The 20,366-nt window shown below is 41.5% G+C and overlaps 2 protein-coding genes across 2 annotated transcripts in view; one reads left to right on the forward strand and one right to left on the reverse strand.

Annotated features, from left to right (window-relative positions):
* Positions 1 to 2,553: 2,553 nt before the first annotated feature.
* AAMDC (adipogenesis associated, Mth938 domain containing) lies at positions 2,554 to 8,110 on the forward strand. Its single transcript, XM_010082786.1, has 3 exons — positions 2,554 to 2,699; positions 6,995 to 7,090; positions 7,827 to 8,110. Exons 1-3 carry the CDS (start codon positions 2,568 to 2,570, stop codon positions 7,965 to 7,967), a joined length of 369 nt encoding a protein of 122 aa, XP_010081088.1. The 5' UTR covers positions 2,554 to 2,567; the 3' UTR covers positions 7,968 to 8,110.
* A 6,634-nt stretch (positions 8,111 to 14,744) lies between these two features.
* The window catches only part of INTS4 (integrator complex subunit 4), a gene marked incomplete at its 5' end in the record, with an annotated part of 32,873 nt that continues 27,251 nt past the window's right edge, over positions 14,745 to 20,366 (reverse strand). The window contains 4 exons of the mRNA XM_010082787.1: positions 14,745 to 15,017; positions 16,850 to 16,970; positions 17,714 to 17,857; positions 18,413 to 18,572. Coding sequence (XP_010081089.1) covers positions 14,824 to 15,017; positions 16,850 to 16,970; positions 17,714 to 17,857; positions 18,413 to 18,572 — 619 coding nt within the window. The remainder of the gene's footprint in view (positions 15,018 to 16,849; positions 16,971 to 17,713; positions 17,858 to 18,412; positions 18,573 to 20,366) is intronic.

The raw sequence follows: 20,366 nt of genomic DNA on the forward strand, positions 1-20,366 counted from the left end.
ACCTTCACCTGTTGATCCAGCTCCCAGGCAGCGCTGGAGAAGGACCTCGGCCTTTGATACCTTACAGGAGTTGTTCTGCTGAAACTTCACATACGTCGATTTACTCTTTCACCTTTATCCTTTTTGATCTCCCGTTGTGCCTTGGATTTTATGAAACATTCTTTCTTTCTGCAGTCCCTCCGTTAAACACTCTCTGCTGTGCTTCTCTCTTTCACCTTTGTTTATTCTGTTTGTTGCTGATGGGTTCCACTCTGAAAGAACATTTACCTTCACAGAATACTGGTGTGCTGGCAATGTTAAAATCCACCTGCTTGCCTGACATCATCAGCCTCAAGTTTCCTCTGTTTAGTTGTCAGCTAATATTTTCTTCTGCCATCCTTAGCCTCTGCTTAATTTCTTTCATTCAGTATACTCTCCTTTCATAAACTTGTATTTAGCCTCCTTTTTCAGCTCTTCTGCTTCCTTTTTTTAAACTCTCATAACTTTGCTTGTAGATTCCTGAACCATTTCTTCTCCTTGTCTCTTTGTGTTCAGACTGCTGCAATTTACAGAAATTCCTGTTTTAGTTTATACTTGTGAGTCATATAGTTTTGATCTTAAGTGGTACTGTATATTTTGGTACTACTGTACATTTGTCATGGTAAATAATTAAAAAGGCAACTGGTTTGTTGGGGAAATATTTTCTTACTCCTTGCTGATTGGCGATTGGACCATGCCCTGCGTCAAGAATGTTCAAAGTTCCTATCAAAAAGTTCATTCTTAATCAAAGTTAAGATACTCTTACTAATTCAAACAACTGGACCTTACTGATAATGCTTTGGCAGTATCATGGGAAATAGTTCTAGATTATTGCCTGCCTTCCTGTTTGGCAGGGCACACGTGTCACTAACTTCACAAAGGAGCAAGAAAGAAAAGAATTGCCCAATTATTCTGTGGAAGAAGCACCTCTGGCAGCCTCATTCCTGTGCCAGAATCAAAGTAACGCGGTTTTTATTTCCCGTGATGTTTGAAGTGGGATACTGAGATCTGCTCCTGGCAATTGGAGAAGAGCACGTCCTGTCTGGCCGTACTGTGGTTTGGTAGCACGTGCAGGACAGGAAGGGAGGCTTCCAGGAGGACTAGTAATCCAAAGATTTATCTTTTGTCAGGGCTCATTCTTTAATCTGTACCACCAGGGTTCCTATGATAATTTTTTCCTGGCAAATTTGAACAATTAAAAAGTAAAGGCTGAGAAACTGCCTGTCCGTAAGGATATGCCACTGAGGTTTTCTGGATCAGCAGGAGAGCAGAGCTCTCTCTACTGCAGAAGCAACAAATTTTCTTCAATATGTGGATTTCAGACTGTCTTCTTCCTTCTGAACTGGAAGGACAGAAAGTGACTCTGCCCTGAAGATGCGTCAGTTGGCTGCCATGCTGGTCCAGCACATTTCCAGGGTATCGCTGTGCGATTCCTATGTTGTCGTCTACTGCCAGGATCACACCAGCGATCAGATTGCAGTAACTTGAAGCACTGTGAAGAGGGCGTAAGCTTTCACGGTGCGGCGAGGTGGTACTTTCTGAGGCAGAGTCCCTGCCCTGCTGGTGCCCGGCTGTGATGGTGATATCAGATCTGAAAATTACTGCCGTTAATATCAAAAAGCGGTTGGTCTATAGCAGCACCGATAAGGCCTCAGCTGGAGCACTGTCTAGTTCTAGGCAACAGACATCAAAGAAAGATGCATACCAATTGTTGGCTGCCAGGAAAAAAGGGGAAAATAAGCAGAGATTTAGAAAACAACTGAAGGGAACTGAAATTTCTTTAATCCAAAAGAAAGGAAAGAAGACTATGTCCTCAGGAAAACAAAAGATGGTGGAAAAGACTAAGATTAAACAATTCTCCTTGTCCACAGTAAGAAGGGATTAGAAATAATGATTTTAAGTTGAAACAGTGAAGATTAAGGTCACATTAGAAAAGATATTTGGGTGTTTAACTTTCCTGAGACATTAACACAGGGAGACTTGGCCTCTGTAAGGAGTGATTAGGGGAAGAATGCTTGACTCCTTTAGGGCTCTAAAAGTCTTGTTTGCTGTAGCAATACGGCAATGCCATTGTTTTGTGCATGGCTTTTCTACTGGGTTTGTTTGTTTGGAATTTTTTTAAGCCTCATTTACCTCTTTAAATTAATAAAGCAGACAAAGAAATAGTGTATCTCTCAGGTATTTTAAGAAATCATCATCTTCGTTGTACATTTTAGGGAGAAGATTAAAAGATGTGAGAGGATGTTCCGGGACCTGATCCCTGTTGCTAGTTTTAAAAGTTGAGCACCCAGTTGCACAGATTTAGCATGTAAAATGATTTGCCCAAAATCCTGCACAGAATCCCCAAGAGGACTGGTAATTCAACAAATCTGCTGATCCTCTGTTCAGTTCTGTTGTCACAAAATCACGTGGGTAAAGTCTGTAACAGCGTTTCCTTCCCAGCTCTTTGGGGCAAGGACAGAATTTTATTTCTTTTATTAACACGCCGTATATGTTAGCCTGATCTTATGTATTAAACACCTTTTTCCAGACTTGGGTTCAACTTTGTGATGTCTTCCCCTGAAATTGCTTCCATTTCGTGGGGTCAGATGAAGGTGAAAGGCTGCTCTACAACATATAAGGACTGCAAAGTATGGCCAGGAGGAAGCCGAACCTGGGATTGGCGAGAAACTGGGACTAATGTAAGTTTGCTGTTTACTATCCTGCATTTTAAACGGGACCCTGAGAATGGTCCAGACAACAGTTGTTAAAGTTCCAGCATTCTACGTTTGATTAAGAGTCTAATTGTCATAAGATGCTGCGAAGAATCTTTTTTCAGACTGTGTAAACAGAAGTTGTCTTGAATGAGATAGGAAAAAAATGTATGGGAAGTTAAAAGAAATCGACAGTAACTGACCTTATCTGTTTGGAAGAGAACGATGTTTAGGTTATAGCCTTTTCCCTGGGGTCCTTCATACTTATTTCAGAGGAAAAATATGCAGATGCAGTGTCATAGGCGCTAGTTTCTCTGTGAAAAGCTCACAGTCTGGCTAACCACACAGTGACTTCCCTTGGTAGCCATGTACTGAGTACTTGCCCTCACAATTTTTAAACTGCTGTCTGTGAATGCTATCAGAATTCTGTAAAAGTATATGGAGTAGTATTGACATTGCGGATTTAGAAGCAGCATAATGTCTATTGGATTAGGAACCTGATGTTGATAATTCTTCCCATGTTAGAGCTTCTGTGTTGGATAGAAAAAAGTCCATAATTTCCAAGCAAAATTTAAAGCTCAAAAAAACTACATACTGATCATGTCTTAGACCCAGCTCCTGCAGCTGTGTCCATGCAGAGGATACAGCTCTGTTGAATTAATTTAGATGCAACTGAAGAGCAGATGCTTTGAGTTCGGAACTTCATCTATAATCTTTGGGGGAACAGAACTTTTTGAACCTGTCAGTTCAGGTTATACAGAATATATGATGCCGAGAGAAAGGTAGTGCTGTCATGCAAAGATACCTGTACCTTGCAGAGAGAGAGCTGTGTATGTAACCTTTCTAAATGTCTTTTGTTTATGGTCTGATGACTAATAATGAAGTTTTCACTGGCTGTTTGGAGGGCTGGATTGTGTGGTGAGAGTCGTTTTTTGTGTGTTTGACAATATTGTCTGCCTGGTTTGTATGCACGGATGGCCAGAGAAGCAGAACAGATACGGTAGCTGAAAAGTTCCCAATTAGTTCCCAGCTCAATCACATTTTGATATTCATTCTGATCACGTGAAAACTTTGGTTTCAAATTATAACCACCTACTAATATTTAGGAGGCCACGCTTTCCATTTAAAGTTTCTACTGAGGGTATCTCTGGGGGACAGGTAAAAGCTGTAAGTCTATAAAAGCCTTCCCAGAAGTCCTCCAACTGAAACAAGAAAAATGACTCTTATGTTAAATTCAAATCGGAGGAGAAAAAAAAATAATTGGGTTATTTGTAGGGGTAGGTTTTGTAGCATCCTTTTTATATAATCAGGAAGTAAAAAATACTTGTTTAGGTTTTGCCTTACGTAGGTCACTTGTAAAGCTCCCGCTTTAGGTCAGTTCTATCCTTGCAGCTATGAGGAGTTGTGTGATTTGGTTTAAAAATGAACAGCAAGCAACAAATATGGCAACAGAACTAAGCTTTTCTAGACTGCATCTCCAACTCTAGAAGAACTATTAAAAAGTTAATCTGATCAGCACTGGAAGTAGCAGGATTCACCAGATGCATTTTCCGCACGTTTCTTTACGGTAGACCTCAGTGTGCCTGCTTGCTTTGAGTGTGTTTTTCCTGGAGTAGGTGGAGCTGAAGTTTGGGAAACAAGCAGTGCTGGTCATGTCCCACGCTCTAGTTGGAAATAAATTGTTTCCTTTTTTTCTCTGCTATCAGACTGCTATCTAGTACATAATTCTTTCATCAGGAAAAATGTAAAACTGTCTCTGCAAGGTTCTGTAACTAAGCACTAATAGTTCTTGGGGCCTTAACCCTTGGGGATGCAAGGCAGCCTCCCTGGGTGGCTGCATGTCAGTACCATCTGCTAACAGGAGAAAAGAAGGAATCCTGAATGGAAGACCAGAGAAAAAAACAGGCAAGAAATTCTGCTGCCTTTCCTCTTTCCAATACCAGATCAAGAATGATAGAGTTTTTCCATCGTGTTTCATGTTTCCTTTGATGACAGTAGTTTCCTACAAAACATGTGGAAGCCCCTGGGTCAGAGTGTCTTGTGTAACCAAAGAAAATCCTTTTGTTCCATGGCTTTAATGTCTCAGGAGTACTTCTCATATGACAGCAAACCTTCCCCAGCAATCTAATTATTGTAATTGCAGTAAAACATACTGGTTCTCTTTGTCTAAATTTTGAGTCTACTTTAAAAAAAAAAGAAAACAAAGGAAAAGCATTGCATGTTTATGACAGAATAGGTACTTCCAATGATTTGGTCTGAGAAAGCTCTGCATATTGAAGTGACCTCTGCGTTCTAGGTGGGGATATCAAGTGTAAATGGACTCGGGGAACACAACTTTTGACCCTGGCAGCCAAAAGGGCCAACTGTGTCTTGGGGCGCATCAAGCATAGTGTAGCTATCTGCCATTTTATGGAGGGGGAGGTGCTGATGTCCTCTCTCTGGTGACCAGTGATAGGACATAATGGAGAGAAATGAAGCTGTGTCTGGGGAAGTTCAGACTGGATGTTAGGAAAAGGTTCTTCACTGGGAGGGTGGCTGGTCACTGGAACAGGCTCCCCAGGGAAGTGGTCACCCCACCAACCCCGTCAGAGTTCAAGGAGCATCTGGACAATGCTGTTAGTCACATGGTTTAGTTTTAGGTAGACCCACAAGGAGCGAGGAGTTGGACTTGATGATCCTTATGGCTCCCTTCCAACTTGAGATATTCTTTGAAGTTGGAGAACCATAAAGGCAAACCAACTCTGTTGATGAAATTCCAGATACCAGCCAGGCTAAAGACTTTCTTGTGGGATAAGTTTAATCCACTCATTAAAGGTGGCACTCTACCATGGAAGGTTTCCCTCACGTGCAACTTTTGGAGCTTAGATGTTTGTTTCAGCTGGAAAAGTCTTGTTTGCTCTGTTCTGCAAGCTGAGGCATTGACAGAACTGAGAAGAGAACTTGGACACCTCGTGTGAGGCTGTAGCATCAGCTGCCGAAGACTTGGGTAGGGGAAAAAGAAGAGGAGAGGACCCAAAGACATCAAGGAGAAGAGCTCACTAATGGAAGGACAGAAGCCAATTGTTAGGCTGGTGCTTTGACCTTAATTCATTGCAGGAATGTAGTGTTTTCTGGAAATGTAAGGGATAAACTGTAAAAATAATGTTCTCCAGAAGTCCACTATGGCATTACCTACTTCAAGTGAGAAACTCATCTCAGTCATCTAAAAAAAATTCAGAATCCTACCAAAAAAAAAGGGTAGGGAATAGTATTTATGGTTTAAAAGAAAAGCACAGCAAAGAGAGGCTAAATTCTAGCCACAGGCTGTACAGTACCTCACTCCTGGCCATACAGAGATATGTAGAAATTGAGTCCCGGAGGAGAATGAGTGTGACATAATAATGTTTTATATTAACATTACAGGTGTGCTTGTGGATTCATATGTTTAAACTGCACCAATAGTAAATGGATTTACTTATTTAAAAAAATTCAACGTGCTGTTGAAACTCTTTTTTTCTTTGAGGAGTTTGGTTTCAAATATTCCTTTTTCAAAATTAAGAATATTGCAGACATTGAAACTGTTAACTGAAATGAAGCTAACTGGTATGTTTCAGTTATAGAATCACAGAATGGTTCAGGTTGGAAAGGACCTTAAAGCTCATCTCATTCCAACCCCCTGCCATGGGCAGGACACCTCCCACTAGCCCAGGTTGCCCAAAGCCTCATCCAGCCTGGCCTTGAACCCCTCCAGGGATGGGGCATCCACAGCTTCTCTGGGCAACCTGGGCCACTGCCTCACCACCCTCATAGTGGTCCTCTGATAAATGAGATTTGCAAAGTAAACGAGAAAATAATTTAATAAATTGAATTATTTGAGGAGCTCTTTGTAATTAAAGTGAGTAAATTTTGTCTTGCCACAGTTTTTATTACAAAAAGGCTTTGTTTGTTTGAAAGCAAACAGCAATATGTTGCAATTTATTGATTTCACTTTTAACATTTATAAAATGCTAGTTGTTAAGACATAAATGTTTTAGAAATGTGTAATGCATCCTTTTATTTTTAACTGTTTAATGAAGAGTGATAATAGTGCTATCGATGGACTATCACCCTTCATCTGCATATAAAATACCTTTTTTAATTATCAAAGTTATCTTCTGTCTGTATGCAGAAAAGAGTGTTGTGTTACATTTTGGTACTGCTAATTTACCCTGCTGTTCTGTGGACAGTTTCAAAAGATATAAACAAAGCTTTTCTTGTTGATGCTGTCAGTACGCTGACTATTATTTTCCTTCCCTGCCACTTAGCATTCTCCAGGAGTGCAGCCAGCTGACCTTGAAGAAGTTGTCAAGAAGGGTGTTAAAACTCTGGTGATTGGTCGTGGCATGAGTGAGGCTTTGCAGGTAGGTTTTTGTTCTGGGAGAAACATAAACTAGAACTGTTTGTTTTCCTTCTCCCTCTGATTACGGGAGAAAAAAAAAAATCTATGATGTGAAAAAATTCAGGATGCTGAATTAGCATGACTGAGCTTCTGCCAGGAGTCACTTTCTTCCTGAAAGAAACATAATCTGAGCTCCTCTGTATTAGTGTCATTGTCAAGCAGTATACAGGTTTATGTTCTGCAATTAAATTTAAACAAGGAGAATTTTTTATAGTGTCATTAGTCCCCCCTCTTCAAATAGGTTATGAACTAGCTCTCTAGCCTGCTGTAAATACTTTGATAATGAGGCATTTTTGTTACTAATGTTGGCAGGGTGTCATTTCTGCGGATAAACTACCTACAGAAAGCTCAGAAGTGCTGAGCTTCACTTCATGAGAAGGAATTCTTTAGCTTTTCTGGTGAGGTAACACCTTATTTAGATTAATTGCCTTTAGCTCCCGTTCTATTTATTTTTGTAAGAAAGGGCTGTATTTTAAACTCTGTTAAGGAGAGGTGGGAGGTGTGTTTCTAAAAGTAGCTTTATTGAAGAGAAAAAAATTTATATGTCTTGAAAATATCTGAACATATTATCAGTTTGGCTACTATCAATTACTTAAATGCATCTACTAACAAATGCCATCAGCACCCTTTTTTCTGCAAGCCTTACAATGTGGAGGGAAAATAACACTTACTCTTCCCATTTCCTTTTCTCTTCTGAGGTTCCATCATCTACTGTGGAGTATCTGAAGAAAAACGGGATCGATGTGGTGGTCTTGCAAACAGAGAAGGCTGTGGCAGAGTACAACACCCTGGCTGCTCAGGGTGTTAAAGTTGGGGGAGTTTTCCACTCAACCTGCTGAGGCATTACAGCTCATTGCGCCTTCCTCGACCGCAGCCAAATCACGGACACACCTCTCCGCTGAATCAAATTACAGTCAGCAGAGTGTGGACTTACGTGCCAAGGCATTTGTGCACTGACAATCTAAAATGCAAAGACGGTTTATTAGTTTAGGATTTAAACAAATTGAGTGCTCCCTAAGTGGGGCTGTTAATGAAATAATTTAATTACAGAACCATTTCCATACATTTTTGAGATTGACCAGATCTTCCTCTGAAGACTGTCCGTATTCTGGTTACTTAACTTTTCACCCGTTGGCTAAATTGAGATACTAGGTTTTGAATACTGTTATTAGGAAGTGGCCTGAAATTACATTATTAGCTCCTGGAATGCAGCCATAAGATGGCTGATGAGTACAATCAAGTGGCAGATAACGAAGCGGTGGTAAAGAAGCACTTTATCACCACTGTATAAATAAATTAAATATAAAATAAATTAAAAAGTGAACTCAGAATATACAACTTTGCCTCCTGCTGGTGACTACAGTCAGGATATTGGTTATACAGATCTGTTTGTGATAATTTAAGAACATCACATAATTTAGCACTTTTACATTTTACATTGAACCTGGAAAAAGGGGAAAAAAAAAGTCAACAGGGAATAAACATAAAATCTGTGCCCTAAAGTATTTTCCAATAAAGTAATTTCCAATTTTGAATTGTGAGGATGGAGGTGTGCAATACATATCTATTAAAAAGTCCCTCTGTGCTTAAAATTATCAGAAAGATTTGCCAGAAAACTAGAATTTGCAACATAAAATGTTGATCTTAGGAAATCAGTCTAAATTGCTGCTAGAAAGCTGGGGATGGATGTGAGAATCCTCAGTGTTTGTCATTATCTGATGATTTAAACATTGTCCCAACAAGCATATTATTACACTGAAAATCTAAAAAGTTCTCCTGGTTGCTATGTTAATATTACAAGTTACCTACTGTAGATTCTTTTTTCTCCCCACCAGATGCACTAATTCTTGATCTGTGCATATTAAGTCCCTGTCTGTTAATGAAAGCACAAAGCTGACACTATGAAAAGCCCCGAGGAACTCAGAACTATCCAAGTAGTAGCAGAGAGGCTTAGATTGCCATGAGAACACGCTGACTTTCCCAAGACCCACAAATAACCCTTCACAAATTAGAATATTCTTTCTTTTTCTGTTTATTTGCTCTAGTAATTGTTTAAAACCCTTTTATCTGATGAAATACAATGTGGTGTCAAAGCAAAGGGAAAGTGAGTACTTGAAAGTTTTATCTTGCAATCTCCTAATTACCGTCATATTTTCATTACTGTAGCAATACTTGAAGCAACATCTTCTCTAACCCAGCAAGAACTGCCTGGCGATTTGCAGCCGTGTTGTGTGACACAGCAGCCGCTATAACGCTCGGCAGAACTGCTCCGACTTTGTTCTGAACAACCTGCATGGTGTGAAGTAGAAGGTGAACCACCGACCCAGAGGAGTGTCGTCATCCCAAGGGAATGCCAGTAGAACCAGTTCCTCCCAGTTCGCAGAGTTATGAAGACTTTTTGCGTTAAATGTTATCTTTTAGGGGAGGTAGTTTGACTCTTGATCACTGTCATATATATTATTTCATGAGCTTTTGGGGCCTGAAGGCAGCCTTAAATAGGAAGAGGCTTTGTAAGGCTTTTACCAAGAGGACAATTCCTGGTTTTAAGTACTGCAGCATGCTCGTTACCCTGTTAGAAGCTGAGCAGAGCCCTCATCTTTCACCTCCAGGATGTTTTTTTAATATTTTCATATTTAAATACCACGTGAATGGTAAAGCCACATTCAGCAAAACTGCTCAGCCCACGTCCTGCATTCGAGAAAAATCCTGTGGGCTCCTCGCACTGGTGCTACATGTTTTGTCCTCCCCAAAAGTACGCAAGGAGCACAGTGCGTTGAGCGTTGCCAGGTGACTTTGAGAGGTGTGCCTTACCCTGTTTTGTGCTGCAGCCTCTTAATTGTTCCTTTCATTTGGCAACCTGAAAGATACAGAAGATTCCACTTCTAAAACGGGGAGCTGCAGCACACAAATAAACGGATTTCCCTTTTTAAAGGTAAACTGCTAAGATTCACTACCATCAGTAAAAAATTTCAGTGTCAACAAGGAGATAATCTGCTGCAAGTTTTTTCCATCCATATTTTCTATTGCTGCTCTCATCACAGCTTCCTGAGTCAGCTTTGTCCGTTCCCACAAAAGCATCTGCTCCACTTGGGCTGCTCCAGTCGCTGAAAGTCCAATTTCCTTCTTGGTGCTTTGCTGGTGGAAACAGCTGGGACTAATTCATCCAAAAAAAAAAAAAAAACCAGAGCTCAAAATGGTCTCGTTATTAAATCGCTGCTTTTAGCTAGAGCCATAAATAATTTGTGAAAATGATGGGCTCATCACCCAAATCATGGGAATGCACTTTTTAGAGGGCAGGATTTCTCACGTACACCCGTTTTCTGCCTCCCACCAGGAAAACGATCTCCCAGTAGAGGCAGTGAACTCCCACCCTGCCGCTCTCATTAAAGCAGAGCCGCGGCTGGGCTGGGTGCCAGGAAGATTCCACCCCAGCTGCTCCGCCGCCGAGCGGGTCCGTCCCCAGCCCTTATCTTTGTGAAGCAGCACGCGCAAGCTGGCAGCCAGGAGAAAAAACACCATAAAACCAGCTCCCAGCCACACCGAATGCAACATGAGCAGCATTTTTAAGGGCCATCAGGCAGCGTTTGTGCAAAGCCTGGCTTCTATGAGCCGCCAAACTTTATTTTGAAGTCATCCTAACACTGCATTAGCAAATTGTAAAGCAAAAAGAAAGCTTGCGACAAAGAATAAACTGGAAGATGCGAGTGAAATAAGATGAAAATAGTGATTGTGTCTCTGACTTCGTCAAAAGATTTGAGAACTCAGACAATTTGAGAACTCAGAACAAGACAGGAATCCAGAGGAAACCCCTCTCTGTGAGCTGGAACTCAAGATGATGTCATATGGTCCTGATTTAAATGCGTGCCCTGTTCTTTAGTCTTCCGAAGAACTTACTTTGTACTTTTTACAGTGACTGTAGCTGCCTACTTAGTTTTTCTGTACTTCTTAAAATAAGATATACGAAAGCCACACCAGGTTTGAGATAATTGCTCATAATCTTCAACTTTGATCCAAATACATTTATGCATTGTTTTAAGTGTTCTTGATAATTGCATTATTTACTTGCAAAGTTCGAAGAATTGGCCGAATGACTTTCAATGGACTTCAGCAATCTGATTATAAATTTCCCATTTAAAGCATTCAGAGCTGGGCTTCCCCCCCACACAGATGCCACGTGTAATTAAATCTGAAAAAAAAACAGCAAACATGATAACACTTTTTCAAACCACTAAACTATAACCTCTATCCTGGGAGTTCAGCCTTTTCCTTTCGATCCAGATTCTTGACCCTCTTGACTTATGTCTAACTAGGGTGTAAAATGTGGAGGTGAGTTTGAATTTTTAGTTTTTAGCAAATTATTTGCCCTTGCTTCTAGCTTGTTCAATCTCCCTGCAGCTCTGTACTGGCATCACGTTCCTACCCGTGAAAACATCCGAGAGAAGAGAATCTCCCCGTACTTGGGTGACTGTGATCTGAAGTCCTCTGTTCCCTCTTCAACAAAGATGAAAGATGCAAATTCTCTTTGTGCATGAGTACAGCCCTTTGTTTTTCTTTACATTCTGAGATCAAGCATCTTTTAGGCTGTGCAGAAGACGAACACTCAGCCAAAATGACAATGGGGAATGGGTAGAGATGCTGCTGAGATGACACAAAGTCCTGGAGCCCCACAGAGAGCATGAAATCTAGTATTTTTGAGAACAGAAAAACTTAAATGTCTCAAACCTGGGGGTCAAAATTCAACATTAAACAACTACAACAAAATCTTGGACGACTTACCTTTTATACAAATTTCCTTTCAGATTTCCCGTATGTTGGAACATGGTGTGAAAATGCATTTGAAAGAGAAAGTAAATTAAAATAAATTGGAGATCAAGGTAAGTAGTTAAAAACAAAAACAAAACCAAAACACAACCAAAAGAAAACAAAACACATTTCAAGAAGAGTGGGAAGGGTAGAGAACAGCAGCAGGAGAGCAGCAGTGTACTGTACAGAAAGACCTGCTACAACAGCACGTATCTATAAGGGATGTTTTACCAGGGCCTCTAGAACAAGAGGCAGTGGTTTTAAACTGGAAGAGGGGAGATTTAGACTGGACATAAGGAAGAAATGTCAGATGCTGTTTCCTTAAGATCATCAGAGTTACAGAACACTTCTTTTCCAGTTCAGTTAAAATGATGATGAATTAGTCATCTGCTTGAATAGATAAAACCGAAGAAGAAAAGGAGAACCTATGATTTATTCCATGATTCAAACTAGGACAGATTCAAAACTGCAGGACACTATCAAGAAGAGAAGTCAACTATGGAATACTCTCATTAGATTGGAAATGTTTGTAGTAGTCTGAAATTTTCAAGTGGTTTTAGGCATCTGAAACTACAGATGAAGAAGGTTTCTGTAGCCCTTCAGTATTTGATTCTCCGTTGGTGGTAGTACAGAAGGGGAGTGATCTTTGCCACGTATGTTACAGAAAAGAGCTCAAGCACAGCACGAGGGGAGCAAAACAGTAGAAATTTGCCTCAGTGCTCAGAAAAAGAGAGAAAGAGGCCAAGATTTTGATACTGAATATTTAAAAAAGAAAAAGTCCAGAACAGAATAGCTGTTTGGTCATCTATGTCCTGGGAACAAATGATAAAACATAAATACAAAGAACCACAGAGCAGCCAAACTACCCTGAGGTAGGGTAGGATTTATGCCAGACAGCTGGTTAATGGGGAAGGTTTATCTGCAGGCCCAAGAGGAGCACGAAAGCTTTGCTGTGCTGCCCATCAATATTGCTCTGCGCCGACAGAGAAGGGTGGCGTTCAGGACTGAGGAGGTGTTCCCTCAGCCCCTGGGCATCAGTCGTGGCCTGGAGCACATGGACACCATTTAAATGAGAAGTCTTTACTGGGATGACAAACTGCAGAAATGCTGGTGAGGTGTAAAATTGAGAGAGGGGAAAAAAAAGAAGTCTGGAATAAGCTGGCTTAACTCATCAAGTATGTGCCCAGACACAGCTAAATAACAAAGAGATGTATCGAACCGAACTGAGGATGGCAAAGAGAAAGTCAGGTGGAACAACTCAGCTTTTACATGTGCAGGAGGTTTTCAAAGCAGTGCCCTACGGGTGAAAGCAGAAAAACTGTTTGTAAGAGCAGTAGGACTAAGAAAGGATATTTAATTCAAGAATACCTAATGCAGCTTAATAGTTTTATGGTTATGAGGCTTTGGACCAAAACATATCAGTGCTAAAAAAAAATTAAAATAAAATCACAAAAAAACCTTGCAGTAATCTCTTATTAGCTTGGGACCATGCAGGCATGCATGTTCACTCGTATAACAAAGAAGAAACAGATGAGGATGAGTTTTCCCATTTTATTGTAGGAAAACATATGAGGGGTTACTATTTACACTAATCTCTGTACAACTGGAAAGTATTCACTGCTTTGTTTACCTGCTAAAAAGACACTTTTTTTTGTTTTTTAACGATTTATGAGCACAGGTAACATTTGGCTGCTGCACTATAAAGTTTCACACATTAAGTGCTCCTAGAAAATCGTATGAAGGGATTGCTACAAATCAGAGGTTTCACAGTCCGCTGAAGCCTTGCACACAGAACTGATGCACAGACACACTTTCCAACAGAAGGATCACATTTCTAGTGAGTTCCTGTCCCTCTGTACTCCCAGCTCAGCCGCTCAGGGGAACACCGACAAGCTGTCCGTCTGCTGCTGCTTCACTGAGAGCGTGTTCGGCTGCTGCAGCTGATCAGAAAAGGCTTTGCCAAAACTGCTGAACTGAAAAGCCAGACAGACTTCTCATCTCAGTAAGACTGGTTCAGGCCAAGATCACCAGGCAGAAAGAGATTCTGTAAAGCTCAGTGGGATGGGGTTAGTAATTTTTCAACCCATGGCATCGAATCGCATTATTCCTGAATGCAAGAGATTTGGATGACAATTCAGAGATGAATATGCATGACTCCATTTTATATAAACAAACAAACACCTTGTTTTGTTGCTACAACTCAATTAAACTCCATCTCCTGTTAACTGCAGTTCTGCTGTTTGTACCAAAGGTTCCTCCTCCCCCCACACGACATGAACAACCTGTGCCCTCCCCAAAACAGCTTCAGCACAGCCGTGCAGGGTGTAAAGCAGCTCAGGATTCAGCCTACGGCAACTGGCAATTTCACTCCGAGATGCAGTTCCTACACAAGAACAATAGCACTTCAGAACATTTTTTTTTTTTTTTACTAAGAATTCAGGTACTAATGCACAAATACAAGTTTTAGACATTAAAAAAAAAAAAAAAAAAAAAAAAAAAAAAAAAAAAAAACCCCCCCCAACCAAACTCCATAGCTTCATTTCAGAGTACTGTAAAAATACCACGGATTTATGTGCCGAAGCATTTACATAGTAAATACCTTGGTAAATACGTAGCAGAAAACTCAGAGAGCTGACTTGATTCTGTTGATTCCAGACAGAAACACCTTCATTTTCTTAAAACTACTCTTAAACCAGCTGAATAACTCGTGTATTGGTTTATCTGCTTCTTAACAGAGGAGACCAATTGCTCTTCAGCAGCTTTATTTCTACAATTGACTTCTTTTACACATGTATAAAACTGTTTTGGTTTGGTTCACCATCTTGGAACACAGTCTATTGTTTTCATGTAACCAAACAATCCCATAAATATATTTATTTTAGCGATAAGACTTCACCGTCTGGCAGGTTTGGGCATGATATAAACTTTGACAGGTTTGCTGAAGGGTATGGTCCCCTCTATGCCATTTTCGGATTGCGGGAGAGCCTCCAAGCTCTCGTTCCAGGAAGATTTAGGAATTTTAGCAGATGCTTTGCTCCTGTTGGAATTGTAGGCCAGCAGCAACCGCACTTCAATCTGACATGGCTCTGCAGAGAAAAAACAGAACAAAGTTATTCCAACAAAATCATAATAAAATCATCAAAGACCACAGAACTAGCAGGTCTTGCTACCTCTATTTTTATGGCAGGATCAGGTAAATCCAGATGATGTCTGGTAAGACTCACAGCACAGATTAGTTGAAGATTCTCTTCTGTTGGAGGATTTTACCCTGCAAGTCTTCTCCCCTCTTTTACCATCTCGGCAGCTAGACAGATTTTCCCAACAGTGTCCATAAAATGATTTCATTTTGTTCTTCTCCCAGTGGTCACAGCAAAAACTGGCTTTCAGTCTACAGAGTATGACTCTGAGCAACATGCTGGACTATATTCCCATCAAAATTTTCCTTTCTAGACTGAAAGTCATGATTCCTTTAGGATTTCCATATGGACTTGCACAGGTTTTGGCTGGGATAAAGTTAATTTTCCATCATAGCAGCTCGCATGGTGCCGTTTCGGATTTGTGACTAAAACAGGGTTGATAACACAGGGATGTTTCAGCAATTGCTGAATGGTGCAACACCCACGAGTTTTCTCACTTTTACCCTTCTGATTCTCTTCCTCATCCCACTGGGGAGGAGTGAGCACACTTTTTACTGCCCTTCAGTAAGTTTAATTGTCTTGACTTAAGGCAATTTCTCCGTTTTGAATTCTGACCCCGTTCCCCAAACCCCTCCCAGCTTGGTGTCCTCCCCACATTGTGTATCCCCAAAAGCCAATGTCAAAATCAATAGTTCAAATAACAGCTAGAGGAGACACCAGAACAGAATCCTCTGGGGCCACACTGAAAATGCCCTTCCAGTGAACGCTGCAGAAGCAGAAATATGGACTTGATTCTGCTCCCTCTGGTACAAGAAGAACCTTAAAATCTAGATACTTCCAGTCACAGAAACAATACCATTTTTTCTTCTCCTAAACAAAACAAAGATGACAGGAGGAACGAGTACACCATGGAAGTGCTACATGAAAAGGAGAACGTGAAAGAACGTTGCACTAAACAAAAGTCTGATGGTTAAAAACCAAAAAAAAAAAATCAAATCCTATTAATAACTGCTCAGAAAATAAACTGCTCAGAAAAAAGACCCAACACATTTGAATAAAGGTAAAGGGTTTAAAAGAAAACAGGACAAAGGGAGCTGCAAACAAATACCCTCTGCTTTTATTGTTTGAAGTCCACGAGCCAGCTACTGAAGCACTTTCATGGGGAAGTGTGCCAACTGAGACTGAACGTGAATGTTGGAGTCACATATTCCATCAGAGCTAAAGGGCGTTTTTTAGGGCATTAAAAGGGTGAAAGTTTAATCAGCAGTGAAATTATGCTGTTGAGTACACACAGTTCCACAGGTTCTCTGCCCTGCTCAAACACCGGTCAGATCTAAACCAATGAATTAACAATGAGTCCGTTTACCGTGACTCCTTGACTTTAAATAAGGATTCAGAGCTGACTCCTGCAACTAATCTTGCTCTGCACAGAAACAGCTGACCTCACCTGGAATACGTGCTCCCACATAAGGCTCCCAGTGCTGGAAAACTGCACACACAGCCCCCAGCACGTACCGAACACCGTCTCTCCAATGCCAGCAGCCCCTCTAGTCACCTGTGGAGCAGTGCCCTGTCAACCAGGGAGATGGAAATGCACAAAGGCTGCGAGAACAGAAATCTGAGCAACGCTAAGGGTGTTATCAACCACAGCTGGAGACTCCAGGATCCTCAAAACTCCCAAGAATCCTGGGGATCCCAGAAGACTGGGATCAAGCAAGACACGCTCCTATCTTAGAGGAGTGCAGCCACACAGTCACATGAACTTGTATCACTGGCGTTACCTGTCCAGGCTGTGTGGGAGAGGTAAACCTGAGTTATCAGCCTGTGCCTTCCAGGACCAGGATTTCGAAAGTCAGCTGGTTTAGGATGGATTAGTTGTGCTTGTCCATCTGGATACAACACCTGTAGAAGGAAAAAAAAAAATGAAACAACTGAATGAGAACAGGACTGAGGATTTGCACAGTGTGCGTTATTTTGGAGTTTTCTGTTTGAGTGCAGAAGGCAGGAAAGTGTGTTTTAATGTGGAGCCAGGAGTCCAGCTGCCCTAGATTTAACAGCCACACACTGGCCACTCAGACCCACAGCACAGGTGAAAAAAAAATACATTGACATCAGTTTCTTCCTCTGCATTGTACACAGAGGTCTTCATTTCTCTGTGATGCAGTGAATTTGCATATTGTACTTGGCATCGGACCACACCGACCCCCTCAGCTGCATTTGGAACTAGTGATTCAGCAGCAGGAAGAAAGTTAAGTCGTAAATACGGAGAGCTGAGAGCCTGCGTGTTTCTGTACCGTTCAGAACAGCTTCTTTTGCTCCTCCATCTCCCACTGCACAAGCTGGAAGTTCACCAGCATTTATTTGTGCTCAGGTCCGTAACGTGCCCAGAGCACGTGAAAGCAGAGAGCAGCATGTGTGGAGCACAGAACAGCATCAAAGCGCCCAAAGCAAACTCTCAGGAACTGTACGCAAGTCATAAACCGGCTTGTATCGTGTGCTGAGTTGAATGTGTGGCTAAAACGCAGAAATCCAACACTGTTACTAATAAAGTGTCCAATTATTTGCAATTTAGAAGTATTGGCATCGTTAAACAAACTCCCCCTAAGACGCAATCTTGTTTGTATTTCTGTCAAGCGACTGCTTACCTGAACTTTAACGGTTCCCTGGGGATCCTGCACGTGTTCCAGAGTTGCGTCAACATCCAGTGCCACTACCAACCCCGATGTAAACCTCAGAGGGTTATCAGATTCACCGGTAGGCTCAATGATATTTGCAGTAGCTCTATGGAGCTATGAGGGGCAAAGCCAGTGGCAAAAATAAGGCAGGAGGAGGAAAGAAAAAAAGACAATCATTACTGTTCTTAGTGGAGAAACTGTGCATGAACTTTGGATTCTTTGAGATACTGCTAGGAATTATTAAGCCTTCTGTGTTTTTAGCAGTAGTCCTGAGGATGCCAGGTAAGAAGAAGAAAGCCTTGGGAGAAATAACACTTGGGACTGACCAAAAACCTGAATCCTGAAAGCTTCATGGTATATTATAGAATCATAGAATGGTTCAGGTTGGAAAGGACCTTAAAGATCATCCAGTTCCACCCCCTGCCATGAGCAGGGACACCTCCCACTAGCCCAGGTTGCCCAAAGCCTCATCCAGCCTGGCCTTGAACACCTCCAGGGATGGGGCATCCACAGCTGCTCTGGGCAACCTGGGCCACTGCCTCACCACCCTCACAGGAAAACATTTCTTCCTAAAGAAGAAAACTAGGAACTAGAAGAAAATTAGGAACTAGTCAAATGCAGAGACAGTTGGCAAGGATGTTGCATTTTAATTCTCTGTGTTAAACTGACCTGCTCTGGAAGAGGAAGGTGGAGGAAGGTACTTTGTCGCAGTGTTGTCTGAAGAATCTTGACCACTTCCGACGGCTTGGATGTCACAAGTCTGGGCATTAAGTCCAGCAATTTATCTACAAAACTGCCTTGCATATGGGGGAGCTCAGAGATGAAACATCTGTGTTAAGAATAAATTAAAAATAAAATACTTTTTTGCAACATTTTCAACAGTTATTTTCATACAAGTTACTTAATCCATTTAGCTATAATGACAGAATTAGATACACAGATTCCTCTTCTGATGCATGTCTCAAGATTATTTTGGCTAGTTATGTTGGGACCATACCTTGTGTTCAAACCACAAGGGTTATTCAGGTCTCACAGCTTATATCCTTCATTAATAAAGAGCCAAAAAATCCAGGTTCACAAAAAATGAGCTAGAAATGCTGAGGTGCCCACCACCAACACATTAATGAGAAGCAGATCCTGTAGGGATTTCTCCACTCAGATTGCATGTGCAACTGTAACGCTATTTAGATAGCAGGAGTGCTAATTAAATGAGATTACAGGCAATTCCAGTACTCTGCATTCAATCTCGATGTCTCAACATAAAAAAACCAGCTGGATAAAAAAACCAATCCCACTCTAGTTGCCTTGCAAACTTGAAATTGGTACTTCTCAGGGAAGACATGCATATGGCTAATTCTTTATGCTGTGTACTTTCATCTGGCTAAAGAGCTGACTCATGACAGGATCCAACAAACCCACACACCCTGTACACGGACTGTCTGACCTTCTGCTGCAGCAAAGTTTCCAGAATGATTTTTCACTACCAATATTTATGAGAGTATTATTTATTCACAGAATCACAGAATGGTTTGTAAGAGACCTTAAAGCTCATCTCATTCCAACCCCCTGCCAGGGGCAGGGACACCTCCCACTAGCCCAGGTTGCCCAAAGCCTCATCCAGCCTGGCCTTGAACCCCTCCAGGGATGGGGCATCCACAGCTGCTCTGGGCAACCTGGGCCACTGCCTCATCAGCACCCTCACAGGAAAACATTTCTTCTTATTACATCTGAGGAGTGAAATTTTAATAGCAAACTACAATCAGTAGGGAAAAAAAAAAAAGCTAGTTTTAGAGGTTTAGAACAGAGAATAGAAACCATTCTGTAGTTTGGGTCAACAGCCTCACACAAGAAGAGCATTTGATATTTCTTATTCTTTATATAGAGGTAAAATTGGGCTACTACCCAACAACCCTGCACAGTTTTGTAAGCCTGGTAAATATTCGTGCAATTTGGTGAACAAAATGTACCACTTGTGTAGGTGAACAGCCTCTTGAACAAAGAGCTCTCTTCCCCTCTCATCAAACTTGGTGTTGTGCTCTATCTTCACCTGCAGTCGAGTCTATAAAGCCTGGATAGGAGTATCGGACATGCCCAAAACAGCTTCAGTTCCTACAGCCCTAGAAGTGAGAGTTTTTTCAGGATCCTGGTGGTGTTCTACAGAAGTTCATAATCCATAAATCAAAGCCTCTACCACCAGCTTGGCAAGAGTAGAGAAAAATCACAGGCAAGGCGGCTTTGTAGGAATACACATCCTTGTGTTCCTAGGACTGCCACTACATACACAAAAAATTTCAACTGCTCTGTCATGGGGTGCAGCTAAAATCTGGCACCCTGAGTCTGCACAACCTCGACATGGGGATTTTACATGTCCAAGCACCTCCCCTATGAGGACAGGCTGAGAGAGTTGGGCTTGTTCAGCCTGGAGAAGAGAAGGCTCCGGGGAGACCTTATAGTGGCTTTCCAGTACCTGAAGGGGGCTACAGGAGAGATGGGGAGGGACCTAACCAGCCACAACTGCCAAGCATGTGGACCACAAATAAATGGGAATTTAATCAGAACTAGAGATGGAATTCTGCTCAGCCAACTCTGGATACCTGCTAGCTATCCAATTCCCTTCTGAGTC

The sequence above is a fragment of the Pterocles gutturalis genome, unplaced genomic scaffold (assembly GCF_000699245.1).
Source record: "Pterocles gutturalis isolate BGI_N339 unplaced genomic scaffold, ASM69924v1 scaffold2980, whole genome shotgun sequence".
Classification (NCBI taxonomy): Eukaryota; Metazoa; Chordata; class Aves; order Pterocliformes; family Pteroclidae; genus Pterocles; species Pterocles gutturalis.